A 24,687-nucleotide genomic window follows, 5' to 3' on the forward strand; every position below is an offset into this window, starting at 1 on the left:
CAGGTATGAGCACAGCTGCTCTGTGATCAAGACTTGTATTTCATGCTGATTTTCTGGCCACAGCTGCACTTGAGCAGAAATCAAGGTATCTCTTAGGGTAAAAGACTATTTAAAAAAGGAACTTATTTAGAAGCTATCTATAGTATCCAAAGGGCTTGCTGCACATCCATGTACATCAGAATTCCTCTGATTTTGAGAGTATTATCTTAACATCCCTAAGGATCAACCAGTGTTGCCAACTCCCATGGGCTATCTGCTGGACAAGATACGTGGAAGCCCAGCGATCTTTGGGAACAAGCACAAAGTCATGGGAAGAGTTTTCTGACCAGTCACAGGATGATCTTTTCTGGCAGTGAGCCAAGGCTCCCCCTGGGGATTTGCTTTGGGGGTTTTGCCCAGTAGTTTGGCTACACATCATATTAAAAAAAAATGGGGCAAGGGGGGGATGGAGGGGAAGCCAAATGCTCAGTCTCAGCAGGCAGCCATTCCTCTCAACCCACTACTGGGATTTTGGAGAAGGAACACACCCAAGGGATCTGCTGCTCCCGTCTCTGAATTAAAAGCAGGGGCAGAAAGACTGTAATCCTCTCATGCCAGTCAATCCAGTTTCCAGCAGGATAGAGGAATTTCATATGGAGACCTCCTTTGAGGACAGCTGGGTCTCTTGCTGTTTCCCCCCTCCTTCTGGGAAGCTGCTGCTTATCATTTTGGGGGGAACAGTACGGCAAAGCTCAGCATATCAAATGCATCATGCATGCCACTTGGAGACCCTGGCAAAGCTCATTCTTGGCAAGCAAAGATTAGACCATCCCCTTCTCTTTATGTCTCTACTGCATCCTAAAAGGGGCATCAGCTGGCATGTTCAACAGTTGGAGGCCTTACTTGATCACCTCCTCATGACTTCTGATCATGGAAAACCCCAATTTTTCACAGCCAAATACACAAGGTAAAAGATCTATTTTCAGCACTGTCCCCACTTCTGTAGAGATCCATTTCCATCCCCACATATGCCTAGTTTTCAACCACTTGGGTCATCTCCTCCTTTTCCTCCCACAGTTAAGAGCAAGCCTGCTGTAGGAAGGCTGGGCATTCCTTTGTGTTCCCTTCTCTAGCAAAGGAGAGCTGCTAGTATTTGTGATTTATTAAATGCAAATATTGCCCTTTCCCAGTGAATTAAGGAATAATAAGCCACAAAAGGCAGATATAAAATCATGTTAAAGAAGGCGAACACAGTTAGGCAACAGCCCAACCTAGAGAGGTGCTTCCCATTGGAGGTGGGATGCCAAAAAACTCAGAACCAAGCCTGGAGCTCTGCTCAGACTGAGGAAGGGACATGTGGAAGGAGCAGATACACATACCTGGGAGTGGAGAAATGTGCATGATACTCTCCAGCTTTTTCAGTGTCCAAAAAAAAAAAATAAGAAAAAGAAAAAAGGATCCTTTGGAGCAGGAGGTGGGTAGGTAAAGCATGGTGGTCCAAGTCAGCTTCCAGTTTAGAAACAAGTGCAAAGCATTTCAATGTTTCTGATGATCACAGACTTCTTAACTTGTCACCTGAATCCTTCTGTTCCAACACTGGATGTGTCTGTCCTTGAATGTTAACAGGGAGTAGAGGGAGCTGCTCCAGGCGACATCTGTAGAATTATCTCACTGCAATCTCCTTCATGTCATTTTCTATTTGCATATTTGAAAGCAAGCTGTGTTCCTCTGAGGACAAAAAATATTTGCAGCAAAACTGTGCCCTATTGCAAAGGAGTCACACTCAGGAGATGGTGTGGCCACAACAGATTGTCCCACATCTCCAGTGCTTTCCATCCCATAATCCAAGGTGGAAGGCTAGCATGAGCTTCCTGCTTGTGGGAGAAGTGACGAACCCTAAGCAGCAGAGGTATTTCATTTCAAAGCAATGTGCAACACTTAAAGCCCACAGACACTTCCAGCTGTTTTTTATCTCCTTTCAGCAGGCATGTTCTAGTTCTTTTCATTAGAAACTCTGCGATTACTCCAATCTGGTTGATGGATTACCCATCCTGTTCATGCTGAAACCTCTCTCATACATGCACTCTTGAACACTCACACACACACATGCACACATATCCTAAGGGAAGGGAAGGGAAGGGAGTTTGAAAAAGCCACTTTCTTCTGACATTGGGAGATCTACTTACCAGATTGCTCCTCCCTGGGTGCACAATAAACACCACCAAATGTCAGGCTGTGGCAGTTTCAAGTTCAAGTTAGATCAGTTAACTTCAGTTTCCTTCTTAGCTATCAGAAAATTTGTACAACTTGGGGAGTGGGGTAGGAATCCTTACCCTTCTGCAGTCCTGTTTGAAGTACCTACACACAGTCCCTTCCTGAGGGTGACACACCTTTCTTACCACATGCCAAAAATGGATTCCAGTAGTTGCTTGCTAAATGTACCTTAAAGAGCTCTATACAGCAAAGTACAAAGTATGGTACCACTTGAAGACCAAACAGAATAGCAGCATAGAGCAGCAGGGCTATGACAACCAAGGACAATTTGCAGTGGTGGTGTCTCTTGTGCTTGGCCAGCCAGCCTGCCAGTTCTCCCAAATTCTCTCAACCAGCAAAAATACAACACATCCTTGAAGGTGTTGGCCACAAAGATGTAATTAAAATATTAGGAAGTTCTGCAGCTTTCAGCAGCTGGAGTAACAGATCATTGTTTTCTACAGTAACAGAAAAGGAAAAGACAGAGCATGACAAAACTGAGGAAAATCATAAAACTTCACCCAGGTCATGTAAACCCCTGCTGATATGCAGCCAAGCTGCAGACCTTGTAATACCTGAACTTAGAGGGACTCTTAAAATAGTATTAAGACTTAGAACTTGAATTCAACAAAGTTTGGGATGTGAACTTTGATTCTCTCTGCTCCCTTGCCACTTTGGCTTTGGGACTGCAGTATTCATGATATGTAGAGCTGCCTGAAAGCAAAAACAGCCTTCCTGGAATTAAAATTAGTTGTGGATAAACACTGTGACTCAGAACTTATTTATGACTCTGCAGAGGTAAGTCACTCTGTCACTGTTACCTGAACAGAGTTGTTAACCTGTTTGACTCTTTTACACTAATAGCTCAAACAGAAAAGAGGAGTGTCATCACATGCTCTGAGATGCTTGACACTGCTGCCCACATGCTTCAGGAAATGCACTAGGTACTACCACCCAAGAACCAGCTTTGCCCTCCTCCCTAACTCCATTGCCTTCTTGTCTGTCCTAGCTATCACCTAAATTATTCAAGCCCTCTGGACTGCTCTGTGAGGACTCTTGGACCAGATCCTTGCTAGATTTTGCTGGTGGAAAAAGAGCATCCCAAGCAATTAGAAGCAATGCAGCAGCTTCCCAAGCAAAGTGAAGCTGATGAGAAAAGCTTAGAAAAAAAATCCCATCTGCCAAGTTCAGAGGGTGTTAACAAAGCCAGTTAGCAGGCAGCCCTCCAGCCCAGAGACAAAGGACTTCAATTTCCTACTGTGGGATTAGAGCAACTCTCCATAAAGCAGTGGAGATTCTTCCAGACCTACAGCAGAAGATCTGGGCCTAAACCTGGAATGGCCAGGGACTGATTTACAGAGTCATTTCTGATCTAAATGCAGGCCAGCTGCAATTTGTTCCAGCTCTGTGAAGAGAGCTGTTTACCCCCAGACCTCTGTCTAGCTCAGAGACATGCAGAATTGTTTCTCATGTACCTACTCTTCAAAAAGGCTATTTTTGTCTTCTAAACAATGACAATTTGCAGAAGTCTCAGCCAGAAAGCGAAGGCCCATCTCAGCTATCAGCAAAAGGACTAATCAGCCTGTGTCCCTAAACTGCAATGCAGTACATAGGTTACAGAAGCAGACCAAAAAACTCCACAATCCCTTCTAGCAAAGCCAGTTCCAGAAACGCTGCAGAACTGGCCTGAAGTCATTGCTAAATGCAATGATTGTCCTCATGGCCAACTCATTTTACTCAACCACCATCTCCAGGGTGTGCATTTGGTCATTCAAGTGAGGCAAAGTCTTATAGTATGGCCAGAATGTTTGTGTAGTGTGTCCACTCTAGGGTGGCTCTTGAGAGCTCCATGAAATTTTTAACAGCTCCCTCTTCCAGTACCCATCTACAGCCTCTCTGAGGGAGAAGGAATGGAAAGATAAGAACAATGTCCAGCTTTCATTCTCAGCCCAGCCTCAAACTTTCTCCAATTTAACAAATGATTCATAAGCCATCAGAAACATACTGTCTTCAGGGAGAACAGCAGTAGGAAGATAGTACAGACAATCCCTTTGCTAGTGAAATACTGTCCTGGGCCAACAGTTCACCTGGGGTGGGGGTGGACAGGATCTCAGTCCCAGTCCATCATGCTTGGGACTTTGGCAGGAGAGAGTTTAACTTTTCATTAACTAGCATTCCCCAGAAAAGCTGATGTTAAGGGGAGACTACAATACACATCCAGCTTCCAAAGGGTTAGCATAGCAGGCAGGACAGGAAAGAGATGGATTTGGCTCATAATAGTCAAATTTCAAGGGTCCTCTCTCCACAAAAAATAAGTCTGCAGTCAGAACAGCCACAAGGCGCAGGGAAGCTGGGGTTGGGGGGGGATGATGGTCTAGCTGTTATGCTTCTGCTGCTCTTCAGACCTGAACGCATTTTCAAAGGCCTAGCAATGGATATTGATTTCAGCCTGAGAGTAGCAGCCTCCCCACCCACCCACCCACCCTGAAGTGACTCTCAGCAGGATGCACTGTGGCTGTAAGTCTTCTGCTTAACAGCAAAGCAACACATTCTGGCGACATCTTAAATATATTCATAGGACATTGGTGACTGGGCTTGGAGGGGAATCAAATGGGGTAAAGGGAAGAGTGAACATGAAGAGGGGAATGAGGGAAGAAAGGGATGGGAAGGTTTAAAAATGTTAACTGTTCATGAAAGATAAAAGTCATCTTCTGATATAGCAGCACTTTAGCAGTCAGCCGCGCTGAGTAGACCCTGTCTGAGATCAACCGCATGCCAACTTTGTTCCAGAAACAAGTCTGAGAGCCTCTCTCTTCAGCAAGTATTGGTTACGTGGATAGTTCTTTTGTCCTGGCATTTAAATACTGCAGCTTAAATGAGTCCTGGGAACAAAAAACAGAACAAACCAAACAAACCCCATTCATACTAAGCCTTTTAATGATTTAAAATAACATCTGATTGACCAGAGTGTTTGAGAAAATCAAGATCTGACAGGTCCAGAGCATCACTGTACAGTTACCGAACAGGATACAGGATATGCCCCACAACAGAGCACTTTCATGGGAAAATGTCACTGTGGACACCTCTTTGCAGGAGCCTGTCAGCTCTTCTGCATTCTTGTCTTTTAAGTTTACTGCTATTAACAGTAATTGTGCATGTACCCACCCACACAGGCAATCATGTTATGCCACTTCACTCATATGCATCAAATTCACTCTACAGCTGACCCAAACATATGAAACATTTTGTACTCCCCACGCTGTGCTGGCCAAGACAATAGGTGATGAGCAAACCAACCAGGCTCTGATATGAATAATTTAACATCCATGCTATGCCAGAGAGAACAAGGGCTAGGTCCTATCCGTAAATTATTTTGCACATTGATGCATCTCGATTTAATTTGCCTGGGCTTGTGCTTGTGCCTCAGTGTCTCCTCCCCTAGCCAAACTGTAATCTTCAATCAGCTTGCTGCAGAGTGAGGAGAATGGTCATCCCTTCAGAGGGAGGTTCTTGGCAAAACCCTCCTGCCTGGTGACAAGTGCCCAGGGTCAGGCCATCTGCATCCTCTTGTTAGGCAGCAGCTGCTCTACTCGCTCTGCAGAAACCCTTCTTCCTTCTGGACAGCAGTATAACTGATTTAATTATTGATGATGATGGACAGAGGAGGAGGAGTTCTTCAGGGGAAGTCATAGGCACCACATGTCACAAATCCAAAAATAATGTCCCTATTCTAAGGTACCAGAACCATTCCTGTCCTTTTACAGGACACTGTAATTAATGTATAACCAAGATGACAAACACTGATAGACCTAGCCAGTTATTCAAACAGCAGGCTCACACTACATCCAGTGTCACCTTTTAGCCTCACCTTATTTTTAAAGATTTTTTTTTTTGTTTTGTTTTACCTGTGCGAGTGTGAGGTACAGTGTAGTGTTATTTATCTGGAGATGTAGGTGTATGTTCTGGACGGGGAACGAGTGGATTCTGCCTGGGCAGCTGGGTCATTCAGAAAATCCCAGATGAGGATGGTGTCATCATGTGAGCTGCTGACGATCTGGAACTCATCAAACTGAAGTCGAAAGACTCTTCCAGAATGCTCCTGAAATGCCAGTGGGAGACAGAGCATGTTACTTTGCAAACTAGCTGGCACCTGGGATGGAGTGGGGAAGATAAACTTGGGCTTGATTTTAGTGTTATATTAATTTGTCAGTAAACCCCATGTGACACACTGTACATCACCATCACAGAGTATAAATTAAACCCTCTCTCAAGGAAAAGGGTTTGCCATATCTGAATACTTGACTTGCAGGAAGTTTATATTATAGTTGTCCCACTACTCCTTAAATCCCAATATTAGACACACACTGAGCAGAACAAGCCAAACTCCCTCCCCACATAATTCCATCTGGTGAGGCTGACAGGAGCACTGTCTTCCCTATTCCATGACAAAACTCCTTCCTGAAATTACAGCATTCCCAGGTACAGTAGGTTACAGGGTAAGAGATGAGAACTTTGCAATCAAGACTTGGCATCATTGCCACTGCTGAAGAGGGAAAAGCTTAACACTGGAGGACACTAAGGAGCCTGTTGTAAAGTCCAGAGACACAGCAGTAATTCCTCCTAAGCAGTTCTAAAAATATGACCTAGAAAGGGCATTTTTATAGGCAGTTTGCATTCTGTTCTGAGGCTGAGTGGAAATGGCATGATGATTTGGCAAGAGTTCAGACCATAATTAACAGGAGGCAATGGCAAGATCCTGGATATCACAGAGCAAATCCACTCTGCTTTCCCTTATGTGTTGCCTGTTTTCTCTTGGTGCTCATGACACTCCAAGAGCAGTGGCCCCCTCCTTGGTCATCAGGGAACAGAAACTGTGCAGTGATGGTGAGCCCTGTCTCTTCCATGAACCTACATTCTTCTTTAGTGCTCACACATTGTAAGGGGCTTCTGAGGGTGAGGAAAAAAATATGTCTTAAAATACTTTAATACTGAAACTACAGGTTTCTCAAACATTTAGGCAAAAGAGAATTGCTAGTTACTAAAGGAGAAGTCTTTGTCTTATAGCACAAGACTACAAAAATACAGCTCAGTTTAAAAAGAACAACAGATGCTTTAAAGTAAATTTCTGCATCTTTAAATCAAAATTATCTAAAAATAAATGCAAATGTAAGCCAGATTCTAAGATAAAGTTTTAGAATTTATAATCAATGGAACCTTTTTGATCTTCTAACTGTAACTTGAGTTTGTTTTATAAACACCTTATGAGTTTCTGTCTTCTCACCCATTCTTAAGGCAAGTGTTTTTCCAATTTTGTGTTACAGCAGTAAAGAAGTTCTTCCAAGAAATATCATTACAACAGTCAGATTCACTGATGGATTATTCACAGAGATGGTGGGGAGGGGAGGGGAGAGAGGGAGGGAGAGAGGGAGAGAGAGAGAGAGAGAGAAAAAGAGAGAGGTACTTTCAAAAGTTCTTTTCAAAACTCTCTTTTTGATCCCAGTCACTGTGGTCTAAGTAAGGCTGCCCTACCTGGACTGTTTATGTCATAAGGAAAGCTGAACTGTGAGCTTATTCTGTTCATGGAAAGCTTCTGTCAAATTCATGTGGCCACTGTTCCAGCTAACGGAAGACAAAACTGGAAGGGACCTGGCATGCAGTGAACATTTGTTATCTCTGCACTTTCCTCCTACTGTTTGAAAATTGAACACAAGCAGCAGGAGACTCATGATGTTCATTGTGCAGCCAGGTTTAATTTTGGAGGACGAGGGAAGAGGAAAAAAACACCAAAGCATGGGAAAGCGGGTATAAGGACACCCTGTTGTCATAAAAGTCCTAAAAGCACAGCAACAGCTTCCTCTGCTCCCCACCCTGCTTTTGGCCCCCTCCATTGCTATCAAACAGGGATTTATGAGTATCCATGTGTTGAGATTCCTACAGTGTTTCCATCCCACCGCTTCTGATTTATAATATAATTAGCTGGGGCACTTTGGCTGTCCACTGCTGGAAAATGCAGAGGAAATCACACCAGTTAAATTAAGGCTACAGGTTACCAGGCACACATTTGTCTCAGGATGGAGCAGAAACACTACTAATACCAAGTCTTAAGTCTTAGACTCTCAGGATATGAGCTCATGGGCAGAGTTGTGCCATAGCTTGGAACTGGGTGACCAATGACAAAGGGCTTTTCTGTATTTCAGCCATGAAACTATTTGCACTTCTATTTGGCTAACAAGAAGGTTTTTCAACATAGCACCTGCAGGCATCCAAAGCTCTCATGGACTTTGATCCTGTAGCTGATGGTCCAAATACATGATTGGAAAAGGGTAGCATGACTTAATGATCTTACTGCCTGTCATCTGAGTCCCAGTAACCTCACAGCCTGCACCAAATGTGATGTAAAGTACTTCAGTGAAATCTACAACAGGAGCAATTCAGGTGGTTGATGAGCGTGCAGAAGGTCAGCCAGCACAGCTCAGCTGGTGAGAAGTAACCACACTTTTAGAGAATCAGACAGCCTTGGTATGATCTTGTTTTAGAGCACAGACTACAGTCATGAGCCACAGCAGGAAAAGTTCTAACATATACCTATTGAAACACTGCCCAAACACTTTCAACCTAAGATATGAAAACACATAGTACTTATTTTTCAATGAGATTCTGGTACTGGTTGAAATCTTGCTTTATCCTCAGCAACAGTGCCATTTTTTTGGGTTTGAATGTGGTGGAGGAACACTTATTAGAACCACCGCAAGGCCTTGGCTGTCCTGGCATTTTTCTCACAACTTTCCCACATTATTCTAAGACCAAGCAGAGCCATTTTTAAACATGACTGTGAATGTTGTTAACACTCACATAATGACATTTTAACCACACCATCATTGACCTGCACTAGAAACCAGTGGACAGCATGAAAAGAGTAGTTGGTGTTTAGGCATAAGGAGATTTCACTGTCTGTTTCTGTCCTGCTTTCTCTTTAAGCACTCAAAAGGCAGTTAAAAACAATCCCAAGAGTGTTTTTGTTCCTGTTCCTCAAATTTGGAATGTACTATTTTCAAGAAATTTCATGCCAACAATACAGAGAATTTACTACTGCATCATCGGGTACGCACAGATTAATGTAAACCCACTAGCATATGGATTCCAAGGATGAATTAAAAATGGATTCAGTTATTAACTTCAAAACACAGAATAAAACTGTTGAAAAGTCCAGAGTGGAGTGAAAAGTTCAGAGATTCTAACTTTTAATGCTTGCAATGAATAGCTTGCAAAATTAGAAGAAGTTGGATACCCAAAAAAGCCAGACCCCTAGAAATTATTTCCAGATCCTGTAGACTGGGGCTAAACTGACTTGAGTTTTCACAGCTCAAGATAGGTCTGAACTAGCACACTTTCTTCAACACCTCTGTCTAAAGCTCTTACCACAAGGGTTCGCAAGCAGAGGGTTCCTGCTGGAGCACGGGGATCCAAAGCAGCCACAAGATCCCATACTTTAATTTTCCTAGTGGTGAAAAAATAGACAAACACCATGGCTCCATTAAAGAGAAAAGAGCAAGCACTCACAGAAAAAAAAAAAAAAAACAAACCACTGCTAGTACAACTTAGCTAATACACCAGTGTAAGGAAAATTACAGCAATCCTTCTGCTCTTGAGACCTGGTTCTTGCATTTCCCCTTTGTGAAGCTTATAGAACTTAATGGGAGGTGAAAATATGCTGTCAGTAAAGTAAAACACATAAAAAGCAGGTGGTAATAACTAACAGAAACACATGGGAGTGCAGACAACTAGTCTGTAATGGCAAATGGTCCTGCAGACAACCACAGATGGGAAAGATTGTTCTTAAAAGTGGTTGAGCTGGAAGTTTCAGGTTGAGTCAGTCAGATATTCTTACTAAGCACAAGAACTGGACCCCACATATCAATCACATGGACTTATTTCAAAAGAAGAATGAAAGCTATGCTGTGTAGCATGGTCCTCATTTACTGGCCATGAAAAGGTCCTCTTAGGATGACAGACAGAGAGTCTGGTATTTATATGGGAGATGCACAAGGTGGGATGGGAGACACTGAGACAGACAGGAAGATGCAAAGCATTGACTGCACTGATAACCTCACCCATCATATGCCCCACTGACTATCCTCTTGTTATCAAAGCGTATGCATCTCACCAACTCTTCATGGCCTTCCAGTACTCGTAAACATGCCCCACACTCAATATCCCACAGCCTGGAAGAGAGTACAAAGAAGCATTAAGAACTTTTTAATACCTTAGCATTGCAGTGAAACATTTGGTCTTTGCTTGTAGTTAATGGAAACTTGGAAATAAAGATTATGATGGAACAACAAAGAAGAAACAAACCACACTCATCACTCCTTTTCCCACAGTTAAATGGATACGTGATTTTCCACGTGACCCTATGAGGTTACGGTAACACACAGGAGATGACACAACAAACCAGTTGTGTCTAGTATCTACATCTCTAGTAACACCGGATCTCTCCCAGTTATCTTCACAGTGAGCCTCACTTTATTCTACTGAGGTTCATAGTTTGTGAAAGTGTTGCACCTTGGTTTTAGGATATTAAGAGAGGGAGACTTACCAATCCCTTCAGCAGCTAGTTTCAATTGATATGATCACCTTCATGGGGCACGTGTCCCTTTCTGTTCCCCTACATGCCCATTTCTGATTTGGAGACTACCATTAGGTAAATTAAGTTATCAATATAGTGGTGAGAGGTACAAGAATTAACAAGACCTTTTCCTTTGTCATTTCTCCCCCTGAAGGTATGTTTAATCTGCAATCCAGGCATCCTATGCATAAGCTAAAATGGATGCTCTATGTTTATTATTTTAAATGCACTTTTTTTTCTTGCTCTCAAATAACTCCTGTGGCTCTATGTGAACTGTTTCTAATAATACAGTATTTTTAAAAAGTTCTGGCACGCAAACCAACATAAAGAGGCCCAGCATCACATTATTCTCTCAACTGTAACTATCCCAGAGTTTCAGCTTTCGTGATGGATTTCAGCATGAAGAATAAATTAAAATATATTATCTTTACACTTGCACACTACCTTGAGAACCAGTTAAATGCTTCAAACAGTTATGAAGTAAGTCTATTTGTTTTCCATACTTTTGCCAGCTCTTTGACATGACTTCCAATTACCATGGATAAAAAAAATTATTTGCCTACAAGAACTGAAATTCTTTGACATGTATTGTCTAGAGGTGTTCCATCTCTGGCTGAGACATGCTCTGCTCATACAGCAGCCTTATAATAGCAATATCTGCTCTGACTCCCTAACATACAGCAGAAAGAAAGCAGTCACAAATGTTCTCAAATGCTCATTCAGTAAGTGCTCTGACTGGCATGAACTTCACAGTAGTGAGAAATATGGGGGCTTGTGGAATTCCTCTGGGTGATACATCTTGAAGCAGTACAGCTGCTGAGAGGTCAGGTCACTTTTGCTTGAGAGACAAAGAAAGAGAAAAACCATCCCCATGTATTTTATTCCTGAGGTTCCCCAGGGAATAATCCAGATCTGGTTGACGTGTGCCCAAGGCTGGTGGATAGTGACTGCAGCTGTCTTGCCACAACAAGCTGCTCTCACTTTGGACAACAGAGGAATGAACAGAACACTTTTGTCACTGTAGAACTGAGAAAGGATAGGTCTATGCACATGTTTGAAGCCAACAAGGAGCTCCAAGTGATTCTTCAATCTGGGAAGTTGATCTTTCCGGAATCTGTGGAGGGCCCAACAGTTTTCACTTGAGTACAGCACACCAGTCAAGGTCAGAGCAAGCAACTCCATGACAAAGGTCAGCCAAAGGCACTCTGGCTGGCAGAGAGCATTACATCTCTCAAGGACTGTAAACAGGATGGACAATGCCAGACATTAACTGGTGCAGAAAGGTCTGAAGAGCAATCTTGCGCCAGGAACTTTTGTGCCATGTGTTTCCATTCCTTGCCATTGATCCTGAAATTGCCAGCAGCTCTGGGAGGCTGCATCACACTAACTCAGGCCTGTATTTTCAGGTCCCAGTCTGAGATTTTACCTGGATGGGATTACAAGAGGTGATCGTGTCCCTTGTCACATGGCAAATGAGCTTTCATGTACAAAGGGGATAACTGCTATTAAGAGTAGGGTCTCTTAGCAGAGTTGGTGCCAAAGGTCCTTCTCAGATTTGATAAATTTCTCTAACTTCTACTTATTTAATAGATTATTTAAATAATCAACAAAACAAACAGTAAAAGAGCTAAACTTAAGGCTTGAGAACTAACTAAAAATCACTACAATTGTGTACACAGTCAAAAACATTGCCACTGATCTTTCCTATAACTTTGGGAGAACTTCTGGAAATAGAGGGAGGTCTGCAATTATCTCAGCCTTTAATTCACTTGAAAGCTGAGTGGGGAGATGTACAGAAGGCAAGTGAGTCTGAATCCCCACCTCTTAGAGAGAATGCTGCTGTCTAAACACATTGGCATCAGATCCTTATGTGTGCACACCCTAGAAATTGACACATGAAGACTAACCACTCGTTAAAAACTTAACCCAAGATGATATTGTCTAATTTTATTTTCTTGCCCTAAATTCTCTAGTTCCTTTTTTTCTACACCTTTTTGTCTGTAGCAATTAGGAACTTTGGCCCTAGAAGCCAAGATACTGAAGTGATTGGATTAAACTTGATGGACCAGTTTCTGCTAGATGGAAATTAGCACAATGATAGTGATGTCTATGTAGCTGTGTCCGCTTACACAGGTAAAATTTCTGGCTTAAATCAAAACCTAAATAATTTTTCTGTGTCTCAGGTACTTCACATGTCCTTAACGTTTGCAGTTACAAAACTAGAAATCACAAAGTAATCTTCTGGAAAAATGTTTCCCTGCAACTGAGGAATAATGGGCTTTTAAGTTCTGTATCAGCCTGTACTGAAGTCCAGCATACAACATCTGGTACTGGATTAAAATCAAACCTGCAAAGCACCAAGTCATCCAGTCATCCACAAAGATGACTTAGGAATCTTTTTCTTAATCATCCTTCCACTGACTTGTGCCCTCTGCTAATGGCTGGGAGAAAACTGTCTTTTAGCATTGGGTAAGTCTTTTGCCTTGCTCACACTGCTGCTAAACTTGACTTCCATTAAGATTCACTGTTGACATTCTTGAAATTCTAGCACAATTTATCTGTTAAGTAGGGATTTTGTCCAATGCAAGCATAAAAGTAACTGTATTCCTGTTCAGCATTATCACTATCTTAACATTTATTTTTATTAGCATTGCATTTTTAGATCCTTCCCTAACTGCTGTAGTATTTAACTATTTCTTGCTCTACTTCTGTGGCCAAGTTTCACAGTACAACTGCAGAGGCTTATTTTTTCTATTTGAAGTGCAGTTCTCAGCAGTGGTGCTGCTCTTACACAATGCCTGTAATACTTCACTTGATTAAGAGACGGAAGTTTTAGCTCTCAGGTCATGCTCTCAGACAGCCCTGTACCAAAATCTGGAACAGTGACCTGGTGATGTCAACCAAAGGACCACTGTTTTTCTACAGAATGCAGAGCAGGGAGAGGCAGCATGTTGCAAACCAAGTCCACAGGCAAACAATAGCATGGAAAATTCTCACTGACAAAAAATTATTACTGCCATGTGAAGTGAAGGGTTCCTGCTTACACTGTCCAGCTTTCAAGTTTCATCAAAAGGCAGACAATTACTTAAGAAAATGACAAAGGGAAAAGGAGGTTGCTGTTATTCCCATTTCCATGACAGAGACATTCTTCTGTATCACGTAAACTAATATTCAATCTTGTTCCATACATCCTGAAATTAGTGGGACGCTGCCAGCAGCGGCAGGATGTAGGGAGAAATTCTGTCTCGTGATACCAGAAAGAGTTAAACCTCAGACTGCAACCAGGGCAGCTGGAGAAGTGCAAAAGGCAGCAAACTGAACTTCATGCTCTAAACCAGCTGTTCCAAACTTAACCAGGTGCCAAGTACCACAAGAAGAGGTTGGCGAGAGCCCAGGAGGATTTCTGCAGAGGATTAAATGCCTCTTACTGCAAATTTGACCCCTTTAACTAGACACATAGCCCAATTAAAATATCACAAGAGGACATCGTAGAAAGTGGTACTTGCCAGCTCTTTCATACACCAGAACTGTCAGAGCAAATTCAACTTGTTGATTAGTATGGGACTCTTGAGATGTAGAGGATGAAAGACAACACAGTAAAACAGGCTTCTAATATCTCTTTCCAGTAGTTCCCAATGTTCTATACTAAAGAAAGCATATTTCAAAGTTGACAAGGGTACAGAGCACTTCAGTTGCCTAACCTCAGCATGTCCCAGGGCACCAGAGACAGCGTGCTTGCACAGAACCCTGCGATGGGGAGTTTGTCTCTCACCTGATGGTATTATCTGAAGAGCCGCTCACTACTAGCCTGTCTCTGTACTGCAGACATGCAATGCCTCGTTTGTGGCCATTTAAGGTGCGCACAAATTCGCAGGTACTAGTGTTCCATACCTGTGACAGGAAGGGGGGGAGGGAACCACACAGAGACAAAATTATTATGAAGAGACTAACAAAAGATGGTATCTGTATGATAAACAGATGCATCCAGAATGCTCTTAATGAAGATTAAGACTGGGAAAATCACCCCTCTGATGTCCTGTGATTATAGTCTGCAACCGATAGCAGGTTGGGTCACTGTACACAGAAGATCTTTGCCACACAGTATCAAATTAGCTCCCAGGTTTAGCATTCTTGGGCTCTGATTTTGTTTACACACGATATAGATTCTCCTGAGGTTTAATGCTGCAGACTGGGATCACAGCAGTAACACTTAGTGTCTCCTACCCACTTACCTTCACTTTTGTCCCCATGCTGCCCTCTAACAACTGTTTAAATGACTGAACAGGTTAGGGATATGGTCAAGTCGAAAAAGAACACAGAAAAAAAATGCTCTTTTTTAACTGCATCTGTACCTGGAACTGATTTGCCATAGGTTCTGTAAATGAGTTGTGCCAGCTCAACTGAAGAGGGACAAGTGCAAATGAGCAGGAGGAAGAAAACTGCTCCTAAAGTGCCAGGGGCCATCTTCCCTGTCTGGTCACTGTTCTTTGTTAATAAATACCCCAGAGCAGCAAAAAAAAAAGCCTCTGAAACACCTCACCTTTATAGTTCTGTCACCTGATGCCGAGACAATGTACTTGTCATCAAAGTCCACTACGTTGACAGCAGCTCTGTGCCCTACGAGCACCCTCCTCAGGGTGATGTCTGTTGGGGAGGCCATGTCCCACACGGCGATGGAGCGGTCCTTGGAACACGTCACCATCATGCCGTTGTTGAAGCGGAGGTGCAGCACAGCCTCGCAGTGGTGGATCAGGGTATTCAGCATCTCGCCTGCATTCACATCCCACACTCTGCAGGTTCAGATTTCAAACCAGAGAGAAGAGAGTTAACAACCTGCACTGTGAATTTTCTGCAGAGTGAGAAAGGGACAGGGAGAGGTAATTGACTCTCTAGCGATATTAGAGCAGCAAACATCACAAGTTATAGCTACATCTATTAAATAGTTCATTAAAAAAATGTATTAGATAAACCTGTTGATTATGTGTACATTGAGACAGTCCAGCAGCCAAAAACCCTGCAATGCAGTTAACAGCATAAAAATAATGTACCCAGGAAAAAAGCATTATTTAATTAAGGGAATTTAATGCTGAGGAAAGGTAGAAGACTGATGGCCTTAAAGACTGGTGTTTCCTGGTTGTGCCAGGCTATCATACACTTCACTTCCAGCCAATGTGGAGAAGTAAGTTCCCTGACAGACTTCATTTTTGACCTCTCTCACAGGACTATCAGCTCAAGTGGTAATTTATACAGAACAGAAGACAAGACAATTCTTTTCAAACAAATACAAGTAATTGTCACAAGTTGCATCATGATTTGCATATACCCTGCGGCGCATCTGGTACACAGCTACATTCCAGGAATGCGCTGAATACTCAAATTAAGACATCGCATTTATGTCAATTTAATGTTATTGGAACCAACTGTTTCAACTGAAAGATAATTTAAGATGCAAGTTACACAAAAGCTTCATACAGAACTTTTAGTACTTGGAATGAAAATTTTAAGCCTTAAAAATATTTATTTTGGGCTATTCTGCTGGCAAACTTCTTTTACCCTCCATGAAGAGATTTCTTTTGGCACTATCACACTTATATCCCAGATACACTATATGAAAGCAGAAAATGGCTGTATCATCAGGCACATCAGATCTTGCAGAAGTTAAACCTTCCCGCTGCCAGTAAGGCAAGCAGTAAGAAAAGGCAAGATGTGAGAAAGACTTTTAATGTCTTATAACTTATGAAAACTAAAGTGCATCAACTTATAAACTCTAAATGAGAAAGAAAACCACATTCCAATTAGAAAATGCAAAGGAGAAAAATCTAAAGACCTGAGCCATTAACATACGAACGGTTTGCAGACAGGGTTGCCAAACTGAACAGGAGCTGGAGACCCACTGACTTCTTTGGACAAGTGCATCCCTGAGATCTCAGAAGCATTAAGAGCCCATCTGTACTGTCTATTGGATGAAGCCTCTCTTCCTGAGGAGACCCAAGGATAAAAGTGATGCATCCTATGTGCCTCTGGGGTCTGCACAAACATTTATAGATACAGTGGGAGACAAAGTATTCCTGGGCAAGTAGCCAGTCCGCAATTTGGCCTGCCTGGCCTGATATGGAAAATGACAGTGCTTGTTACAGAAATCAGCCTCTCCTTTTGCGATCTGTTTAGCCCAGTGCAGTTCCCACATAACCTCCAGGCAGGCGGCGTTGCCGAAATTCTGGACTCCTATGAATGACAGGACCCCAAAACCTAGCAGAACTGCAAGACTGCATGCATCACATGTCAGGAATTCAATTTAATTAGCTTAACAACACTACTATTAGCTTAACAATAGTAGTTTACACAAGCACAGAGGACCTTGCAGCCATATGAATGCATGCTAATACCTCCAGAAAAGGCCACCAATGCAGCTTTTTGCTGTCTAACTTCACTACATGAGCAGTGCTTGTACTCTGACAAGAAGGGAGTATATAACAACATGGAGAAGTTAGACCTGCCCCTTCATATCCAAGTTCATATTTGCAATTCATCAACTCATATGTGCCTCTATTTACACTACAGGTCTTACACTCTCTGGTATCTTCTAATATGACTAGTGGACTTCACAAACGCACAACATGCACCGCAAGTGCTACCTTGAGGTGTCCAACCTTTTACTGGAGACTTGAAGGAAAGCAAGGTTAGAAAGATTTAATGAAAAGAAACATCATGCTGAAATTTAATTTAAAGTCATATGATATCTAGTAATACATATTTTGTTAAAATAAAATGACAATGGACAACTAAACCTCCAAACTTGCTTTTAAAACCTCAACTCTTAAAAGTTATTCTCAAAGAGAATTTATAACATTCTCAGGGAGCGTCAAAACATGCAAAACCTTGGTGAAATGCCAGATGGCCTTCCTAAGTCATCTTGACCTTGACTGGCCTTGGCTTAGATTCTCATTTCTCCCTGACAGCGAGTTTCATGGACATCTGATAAGAACAGCACAATGATGGACAAATATGCTGAACTACTTCAGGGAACTGCTTAAACAGCACACATTTAAGAAGAGATCATTTCAGCAGCTTGCAAAGCTAAAATCTTAAAGGGCAAACAGAAGGGTCCAAATCATGAGCACACACCTGACTGTTGAGTCTGAAGATCCAGTAATGATCACCCGTTCATCATACTGGAGGCACAGGACAGAACCCGTGTGTCCGGTGAGAATTCGCTTGCATTCCAATGTATTCTTATCCCAGATCTAAGACAGCAAACATTCAAAACTGGACAGCTCAGTAAGGTTTTCATCTTTCAGCACTTAGTGGTTTGACTAGACTGTTTTTTACTGCAGCACATCTTCCACAGTGCACTTAGAACATCTTTAGTGGCATCTGCAGAGTCTTCTACAGGCTCTTTGGTGCAATACATTGACGTCTTTGATATTACTGGCTTTACTACGAATATTGGTTTTACCCTTCTCACTAGGATACAGGGCCCAGTAATTACATAGCCTGTAATTACTGCTGGACAGAAACTCTGCTGGTGAAGCCTGTCTGTCTGAAAACAGGGTCTCTCTAGCCAGATAAAAGAGTAGCTGCTGTGCAGATGGGAGATGGGGGAAGGGGAAGGAGAAGGCTGGGTTACTAACAAGAGACTGGGTAGGTGTCACTAAAACTAGGACACTATTATTTATGGCATAGGCACTCCAAGCCATTAGTATGCCATGATGGAGCATTCTCACCTTAATAGTATTGTCTCGTAGGCCGCTTACTATCTTCTGATCATCATACTGTAAACAATAAACCCCTTTGCTTGTCTCACTTCGGCAGTGGATCCTCTGTAAACTGTGCCTTCCACACCGCCAGTTCGACTCTATTGTCTTGAGGAGAGACAGGAGACAAATGAGATATAGGGGGAAAAAAAAAGCACAGAACTATCTCCCCTTTTTTTGTTTGGCTGAGAAGGCAGCAGACACTTTTCTTTACACTTTTTCCTGCAATCAGGCCCATACAATGACATAACTGCTTTCTAGAATACATATAATAAAACCAATTAAACAGACAAATGCTTGGAAAACATACTGTGGCTAAACTGGTCTGTGTTGTTGGGAATGGTGAGGAATAAGTAACTAAAAGCCTTTTTCTATCTCCAACCCTTAGCCCCTTGTGACTCAACAGCTAAATAACTGAAGAGGAAGTCTCAGTTGAGCTCTAAATGCATTTACAAACTAGTCACAACTGTGCCCGAGCACTGCTTCTGCCCTTAGGAAACAACCAGAACATGCCATTTTGTTCACACTAAATGCAAGGCAAACATGCTCAGCTGCTTCCTGTTTCCCTGAGTCTTAGGATTGCAGACTTCAGAAATGCACTTTCTCCCTGCCTCAGTTCTTGATATCTTCCTTTAACAGCCTATTAGGTCTCATTGCACCAAGAGGAGCAAAGTACCACGGAACAGAGAAAACCAAGATATGCTGCTGTGATATTTGATATGCAAGGTGTGGAGACTACACCTACGAACAGCTCACTGAACAATCCAACTCATCCTCTGTCTAAAGGAGCTGCAGGATCTTTTATAACTATCCCAGATCTACAAACTCCAGTCAAATACAGACATGTCAGATTTAATGAAAAATTACACCGCAACGGAATATCCCCAGAATTTCAGCACCATGAATACATCAGGAACATTTGAAAAAAACAAAACTAAAAAACCAACAGTGAAACACCACCATATCTGGCAGCTGTTTCTTACCTCTATGTCTTGTATAATTTTGGGGTAAAGTGCTCTGTAGAAGGAGTTGGGTGGTGCAGCTCCATCAGGAGGTTTATTTTTAAATAGATATTGCCCCCTGGAAGACAAAGAACATTTCCATTGAACACAAATCATCTTTCAGCATTGTGGAGAAAGGTCCTCCTGGCATTTTACAAATGGATAACCACTGCTGACAGATTCATAGTCAAACTGAATTTACTAAGATGGGATGGTTCCTTGTTTGTTTGCCCTGCAACAGTCAGTGTTGCATTTTAACAATGAAATGCCCAAGAAAAAGCTGTGTCTAGTAACTCGGGGAAGGGAAATAAATTCTCTGCTATGGACATGGGCCCATTCAGCTCAGTAAGGGTTGACAGCAGTTCATGCTTGCAATACTCACACACATTATCAGAGGTCACCTTTAAAATAAAGCATGCAAAGCAAACAAAAGAAGCCAAGGAACCCTCAAATTCACTACACATTCAAGGCTAGCTTTTATCTGCATTAGCAGGAACAGTATCAGTTTGGGTACATGGACATTTTACTGCTACTACTACGCTGTGTTGGTAAGCAACACCTCATCTGTGGCGCCTCCCTCATCTCAACACTGATTTGGAATACTCATATCCCAAGCTGGAGTTTTGTTACCAAAAAAATCTGTAAACGGCAATCGCTGCCTGCTGTGTAAAAAACTTTAATTCCTCATCCTGAAGTTAAGAAGCCACCAAACACGGTGTGGAAGCTAGTAAACCCCACCATGGGCATACTAACTGCTGCTCTGCCTGGCAACATGCCTCACAAAATGGAGACAGGCACAAATGCCTCCGAGTGTAATCCTGGCATCAGAGGCACAGAGTTTACACTGGGCCAGCTCTCCACTTCTCCCTCCCTTGCTGCATTACAGAATAATTAATTGTTCAATACTTCCTTGTGCATTTCCTTCCCATCCTTTCCATACAGTACACCTCAAAACTCATTTCAGAGAGTGTACATTAGCTGCCCTGATACACTTAAACTAGAGAGATCAAAACAATGAACCAAAATCTTTGGGTTGTAAGGCAATACCAAACTACAGGACCGGATGAGCAAAATGACAAATGCTCAGGTAAAGAACTTTTGGTACTTCTTTAAATCAAGAATTCTAAGTACAACTCAAGAGAAAGGTGCTTTCATGTTTGGACAGAGGAATTACCTGTTTCTTCAAATGTAATGACCAGCAGACATGCATATGGGACCAAACACATGAAGATTGGCACACGGATGCAGACAAGCCACTAACTAGACAGATGCCTATTTACTGTGATCCAGCCTGGAAGTGCATTCATGAAAATTAGTATTACTGGCCAAGGAAGACAAAAACTTCTTTCAAGATGCACAGAATACCTCAGAGACATCCTGGAAGACTTGGGGCAGGTCTAGAAAAACCTGTGTACAAGCCTATGTGCCTAAAAACCTTTTTATTTTTTCTAACTTTACTAGCTAATGTAACACAAAGTCTGGTTGCTACCTGTAAGTTGTGCCCTGCTGCATGTATAGTCAGTTGTTTACTGTTCAGCTGAAGGATTGCTTGGAATTTCCATGGCATCCCAGTAGTTGTTGTGCTGTGGCTCTGGGCTAAAAGGAACTATTGTTTGCAGGTTTTGATGACCAGCCAATTCAATCAGATGGACACAAGCATGCCCAGATTTTGGGCTTCTGTTTTATATTTCTCTAAATCTGTGTAACCCTTACTGCTCCCTGACAATCTGCCAGTGAAGGCTGCCATGCTGCAGAATGGGGCGGGGGGGAGGGGTGCGTGTTCTGTTGTAAATCATGAGCTGCAAATGCTGAAATCAGGCAGCTCATGTTCAAATTGAGGAGCTGTAAGCAAATAACACCAGCCATCATTCTGAACTGTCCAGTTAGTAATCTCCTTGTGCCATGCACATAGATAGCACTGATTACAAGCTATGAAGTTCTATATGGCAGAGATGCAATTGCACGGGGTATTTCCTGTCTGCATCTCATAACCACACAGTTCTATCTGTTCATCACAGAGATAACCAGAGGGCCATCTGAAAGATTTGGGCACAACTTGCTCTTGTGTCAAAGTAACCTCCAGCACATAGCACAAACCTGAAGAAGAGGTACAGTAACAGGGTGACTGTCCTTGAGATAAGAAGCAAAATTTTGCACCTGTCTTTTAGAAATGTCATGTGTCTGTATGACCAGTATTTGGTGCTAATGTTATTACTAGAGTGTGGAGGGAGCAAACCCCAGTGATGCCTCGGCAGGAGACACTCAGCTGATTACACCATACTCCAAGAATAGAGTAGAGTAATTGGGAAGGGTCTAAAGAGAGAAAACTGAAAATAGTAAGAGGACAAGACAACACATCATTATGGCTGGCTAGGGCAGCTAAAACATAGGAAACATGGTCATCTTCCATCATGGAAAAGATAACTGCAAAAAGAAGAATGAGAAACTGTTCTGTTTAATTTGCAGGTTAAATGTAACAAGTCAAACTGTAGCTAGGAAGACAGCCTAGATATCAGGAAAACCTCTCAAACACTGAAGTCAGAAAGAGTAAAAAAGTGAAACCATTGAATTTCTTTTCCCAGGCATTGCCTGGGGAATCTCCATCAGTAGAGGATTTTAAGAACAAGTTAAGATAAAGATTTGGGATGACTTAAGAAAAACCTGTCCCTTCCTATGGAAAACAAAAAGGACAAAATGACCTCTTGAGCTCCTCTTAGGACTTACTGTGACCTCAGCAGTAGGGAGAAAAAATGGAAGCCCTGGAGAGAATAAGGCACTAAAAGAAATGCAAAAGTTACCACTGCCATGCTTGTGTTTATTTTGCACTCTTTAGAAACACCACACTATCGGAAGCAGATCAAAGTAGTATTTATTTTTAAAGAATGTCTCATAATTCTGATTTACTTGCCTTTACTTCCTGAGACAAACAGTATAACAAAATTAACCATAAACCAGGAGTCTTTGTTTGCAACTCTGTATCTTTTTCTTTTTAATAGCAACCAAAATGCCTGAGCTGTCACTTTTATCTTGTTTATGAAATATTCATACCCAGTTTCCCTTCTGCCAACATCCTAGGGACACCCTTGGAAAAGAAAATTATGTATTAAAGGGTGTACCCCTGAGACAGAAAGTTCTAATGAAATGTTAGCAGAGCAGCTTCAAACTTGAGTGAGACCTACATTGTAGTAAGGCTATTCCAGATGATTATTAACTAATCTATCTGCATTTCTAAAGTCCCCTATTCTCCATGGTACCTACCCTCAGCTTCCAGTTTGAAAATTAAACAGATATCTAATAGTGAAAATCTGCTGAGGAAAACAAACAGACCTATCAGGAAAGAACTAATTCATAGCACACGCTCCCCCACTGCCACTCCTGAAAAAGCTCTTCTGCTCTGAACTGCTGACCGGTTTAGGGTTCCCCTGAGGCACACACAGCTTCTTAATTTGAACTGAAAGACAGCTGGGTGTAAAAATCTCAGTCTGTATATCTCACTTGTCACAGTGGGATAAGAGCATGATCAGAAGAGGAAGTTGAGGGAAAAATCCCCCACGTTGACACATAGCCAAATGTGGCAACTAACCAACTAACTCCCCAGTGGCTGATTTCCCATGTAAGCAACTGTCAGGTTTGGAAGCAACATGATGTTTCAGTGCTGAATAATCCTCTTCAAATATGGTTTGAAACACACAATCCCTGCTGTCCTGAATGGGGGCAAAAGAGGTGAAGATTCAGTTTCCTTACCATCCTCTCCTCTCTGACAAACCCCTCCACAGGGAGTCTGTCCTGACCATTCTCTCAATGAGCTTCTTCCACAGCATCCCATCCGATGTCACCCGGTACCACTCCTTGCACACCAGCTCAGCAGCACACAAAGATTTGGCATCCAGGTATGACAGAATGTTCTCAGCAATGTGATCCAATCCCCGAGCTAGGGGAGAACAACAACAGAAAAACATTATTTGCTGGACAGACAACTCCCCCTGCTAGTACAAAGATACATTCTCCTTCCATCTCCTCTTCTGCATGCGGAGCTGGACAAAATGCACAGAAGAGCATTTGAGGCTAAGTTCAGGAGTGAGCAATGTTATCCAACTTCCTTTGGATATAGCACAACAAGTCATTAAAAATAATAAAGAATCCAAGAAGTCATTCCAATCTACTTCGATGGGTTTTAGCACTAGGGGGATATTCTATGGATGGCATTTCCAACTCAGCAACGCAGCCCCCAAAATCTCTCTATATTAGGACCATTTCTCATCTCACTGCTACAGCTGTTCTCATGTTGCAACGACTCAAAAGCTGTTTTTGCTAAAGCAGTAGCTTTTAAATGTAATGAAGAAAAAAATATATATTCCCAATGTGTGCCCTGAAGAGTAGTGGTACCTTTAGACAGGGGGGAGGGAAGGATATGCAGATGCACAGGGACGTCAAGAGGGAAGGAGAGGCTGTGTAAGGAGAAAGTGAAGCAGGTCTGCTAGTTTCATTTATTTTAGTGAGTGAAGGAAAAATATGCACCAAAATAGTATCATTTGCAAATATTTGCCAGTGTGAATACCAGGACTGTCTTTACTTCAGCATGACTGGAATGAAATGTAAAGCAATTGCCTGGATGGCACCAAGCAGCTCAATGCAATGTCTACGTAGGGAAGGTTACCCTATGTTTCTTAACTGGATGGGTGTAGTCAGTAAAAATGTGCCCTTACCAACTCAAATTTAATCACAATCAAGACTTCAGGAAAACAAGATGCCTTTTAAATGAGAAAGCTTACAGCTTCTCTTGAAGGCTCTTTAATTCACAAGTGAGACACACCACCAAGAGATTATCTCACTTCACAGGTTAAATTTCCTACGCTTTGTGAAAGTTTAGACCACATCATCCCTCAGGCATAATGTTCAGTCCAACCAAAAATGAAGCATGGCAGATTGGTATTACATGCATCTTCCCTCTGGTTCACATCTGGGACAAAGTTAAATACATGATTTCTTGCTTTTAAAACAACAGCCTCAAAGACCAGGCCCTGCTTGTGAGAGGGTAGGAAAAGGCAGTAAGTACATTTTTACAGTCACATGT

The 24,687-nt window shown here is 42.2% G+C and overlaps 1 protein-coding gene across 13 annotated transcripts in view; it reads right to left on the bottom strand.

The window, feature by feature from the left end:
- Window positions 1-423: 423 nt before the first annotated feature.
- BTRC (beta-transducin repeat containing E3 ubiquitin protein ligase) overlaps window positions 424-24,687 on the bottom strand; it is a 119,560-nt gene continuing 95,296 nt past the window's right edge. For all 13 annotated transcript variants that reach the window (XM_068197884.1, XM_068197879.1, XM_068197886.1 and 10 more), the window contains 10 exons: window positions 23,358-23,544; window positions 19,596-19,692; window positions 18,583-18,720; window positions 17,984-18,102; window positions 15,399-15,648; window positions 14,631-14,749; window positions 10,344-10,454; window positions 9,652-9,730; window positions 6,138-6,331; window positions 424-5,114 (listed from right to left, as the gene is read on the bottom strand). In XM_068197884.1, coding sequence (XP_068053985.1) covers window positions 6,170-6,331; window positions 9,652-9,730; window positions 10,344-10,454; window positions 14,631-14,749; window positions 15,399-15,648; window positions 17,984-18,102; window positions 18,583-18,720; window positions 19,596-19,692; window positions 23,358-23,544 — 1,262 coding nt within the window. In that variant the 3' untranslated portion in view covers window positions 424-5,114; window positions 6,138-6,169. The remainder of the gene's footprint in view (window positions 5,115-6,137; window positions 6,332-9,651; window positions 9,731-10,343; window positions 10,455-14,630; window positions 14,750-15,398; window positions 15,649-17,983; window positions 18,103-18,582; window positions 18,721-19,595; window positions 19,693-23,357; window positions 23,545-24,687) is intronic.

The sequence above is a fragment of the Anomalospiza imberbis genome, chromosome 8 (genome assembly GCF_031753505.1).
Source record: "Anomalospiza imberbis isolate Cuckoo-Finch-1a 21T00152 chromosome 8, ASM3175350v1, whole genome shotgun sequence".
Classification (NCBI taxonomy): domain Eukaryota; kingdom Metazoa; phylum Chordata; class Aves; order Passeriformes; family Viduidae; genus Anomalospiza; species Anomalospiza imberbis.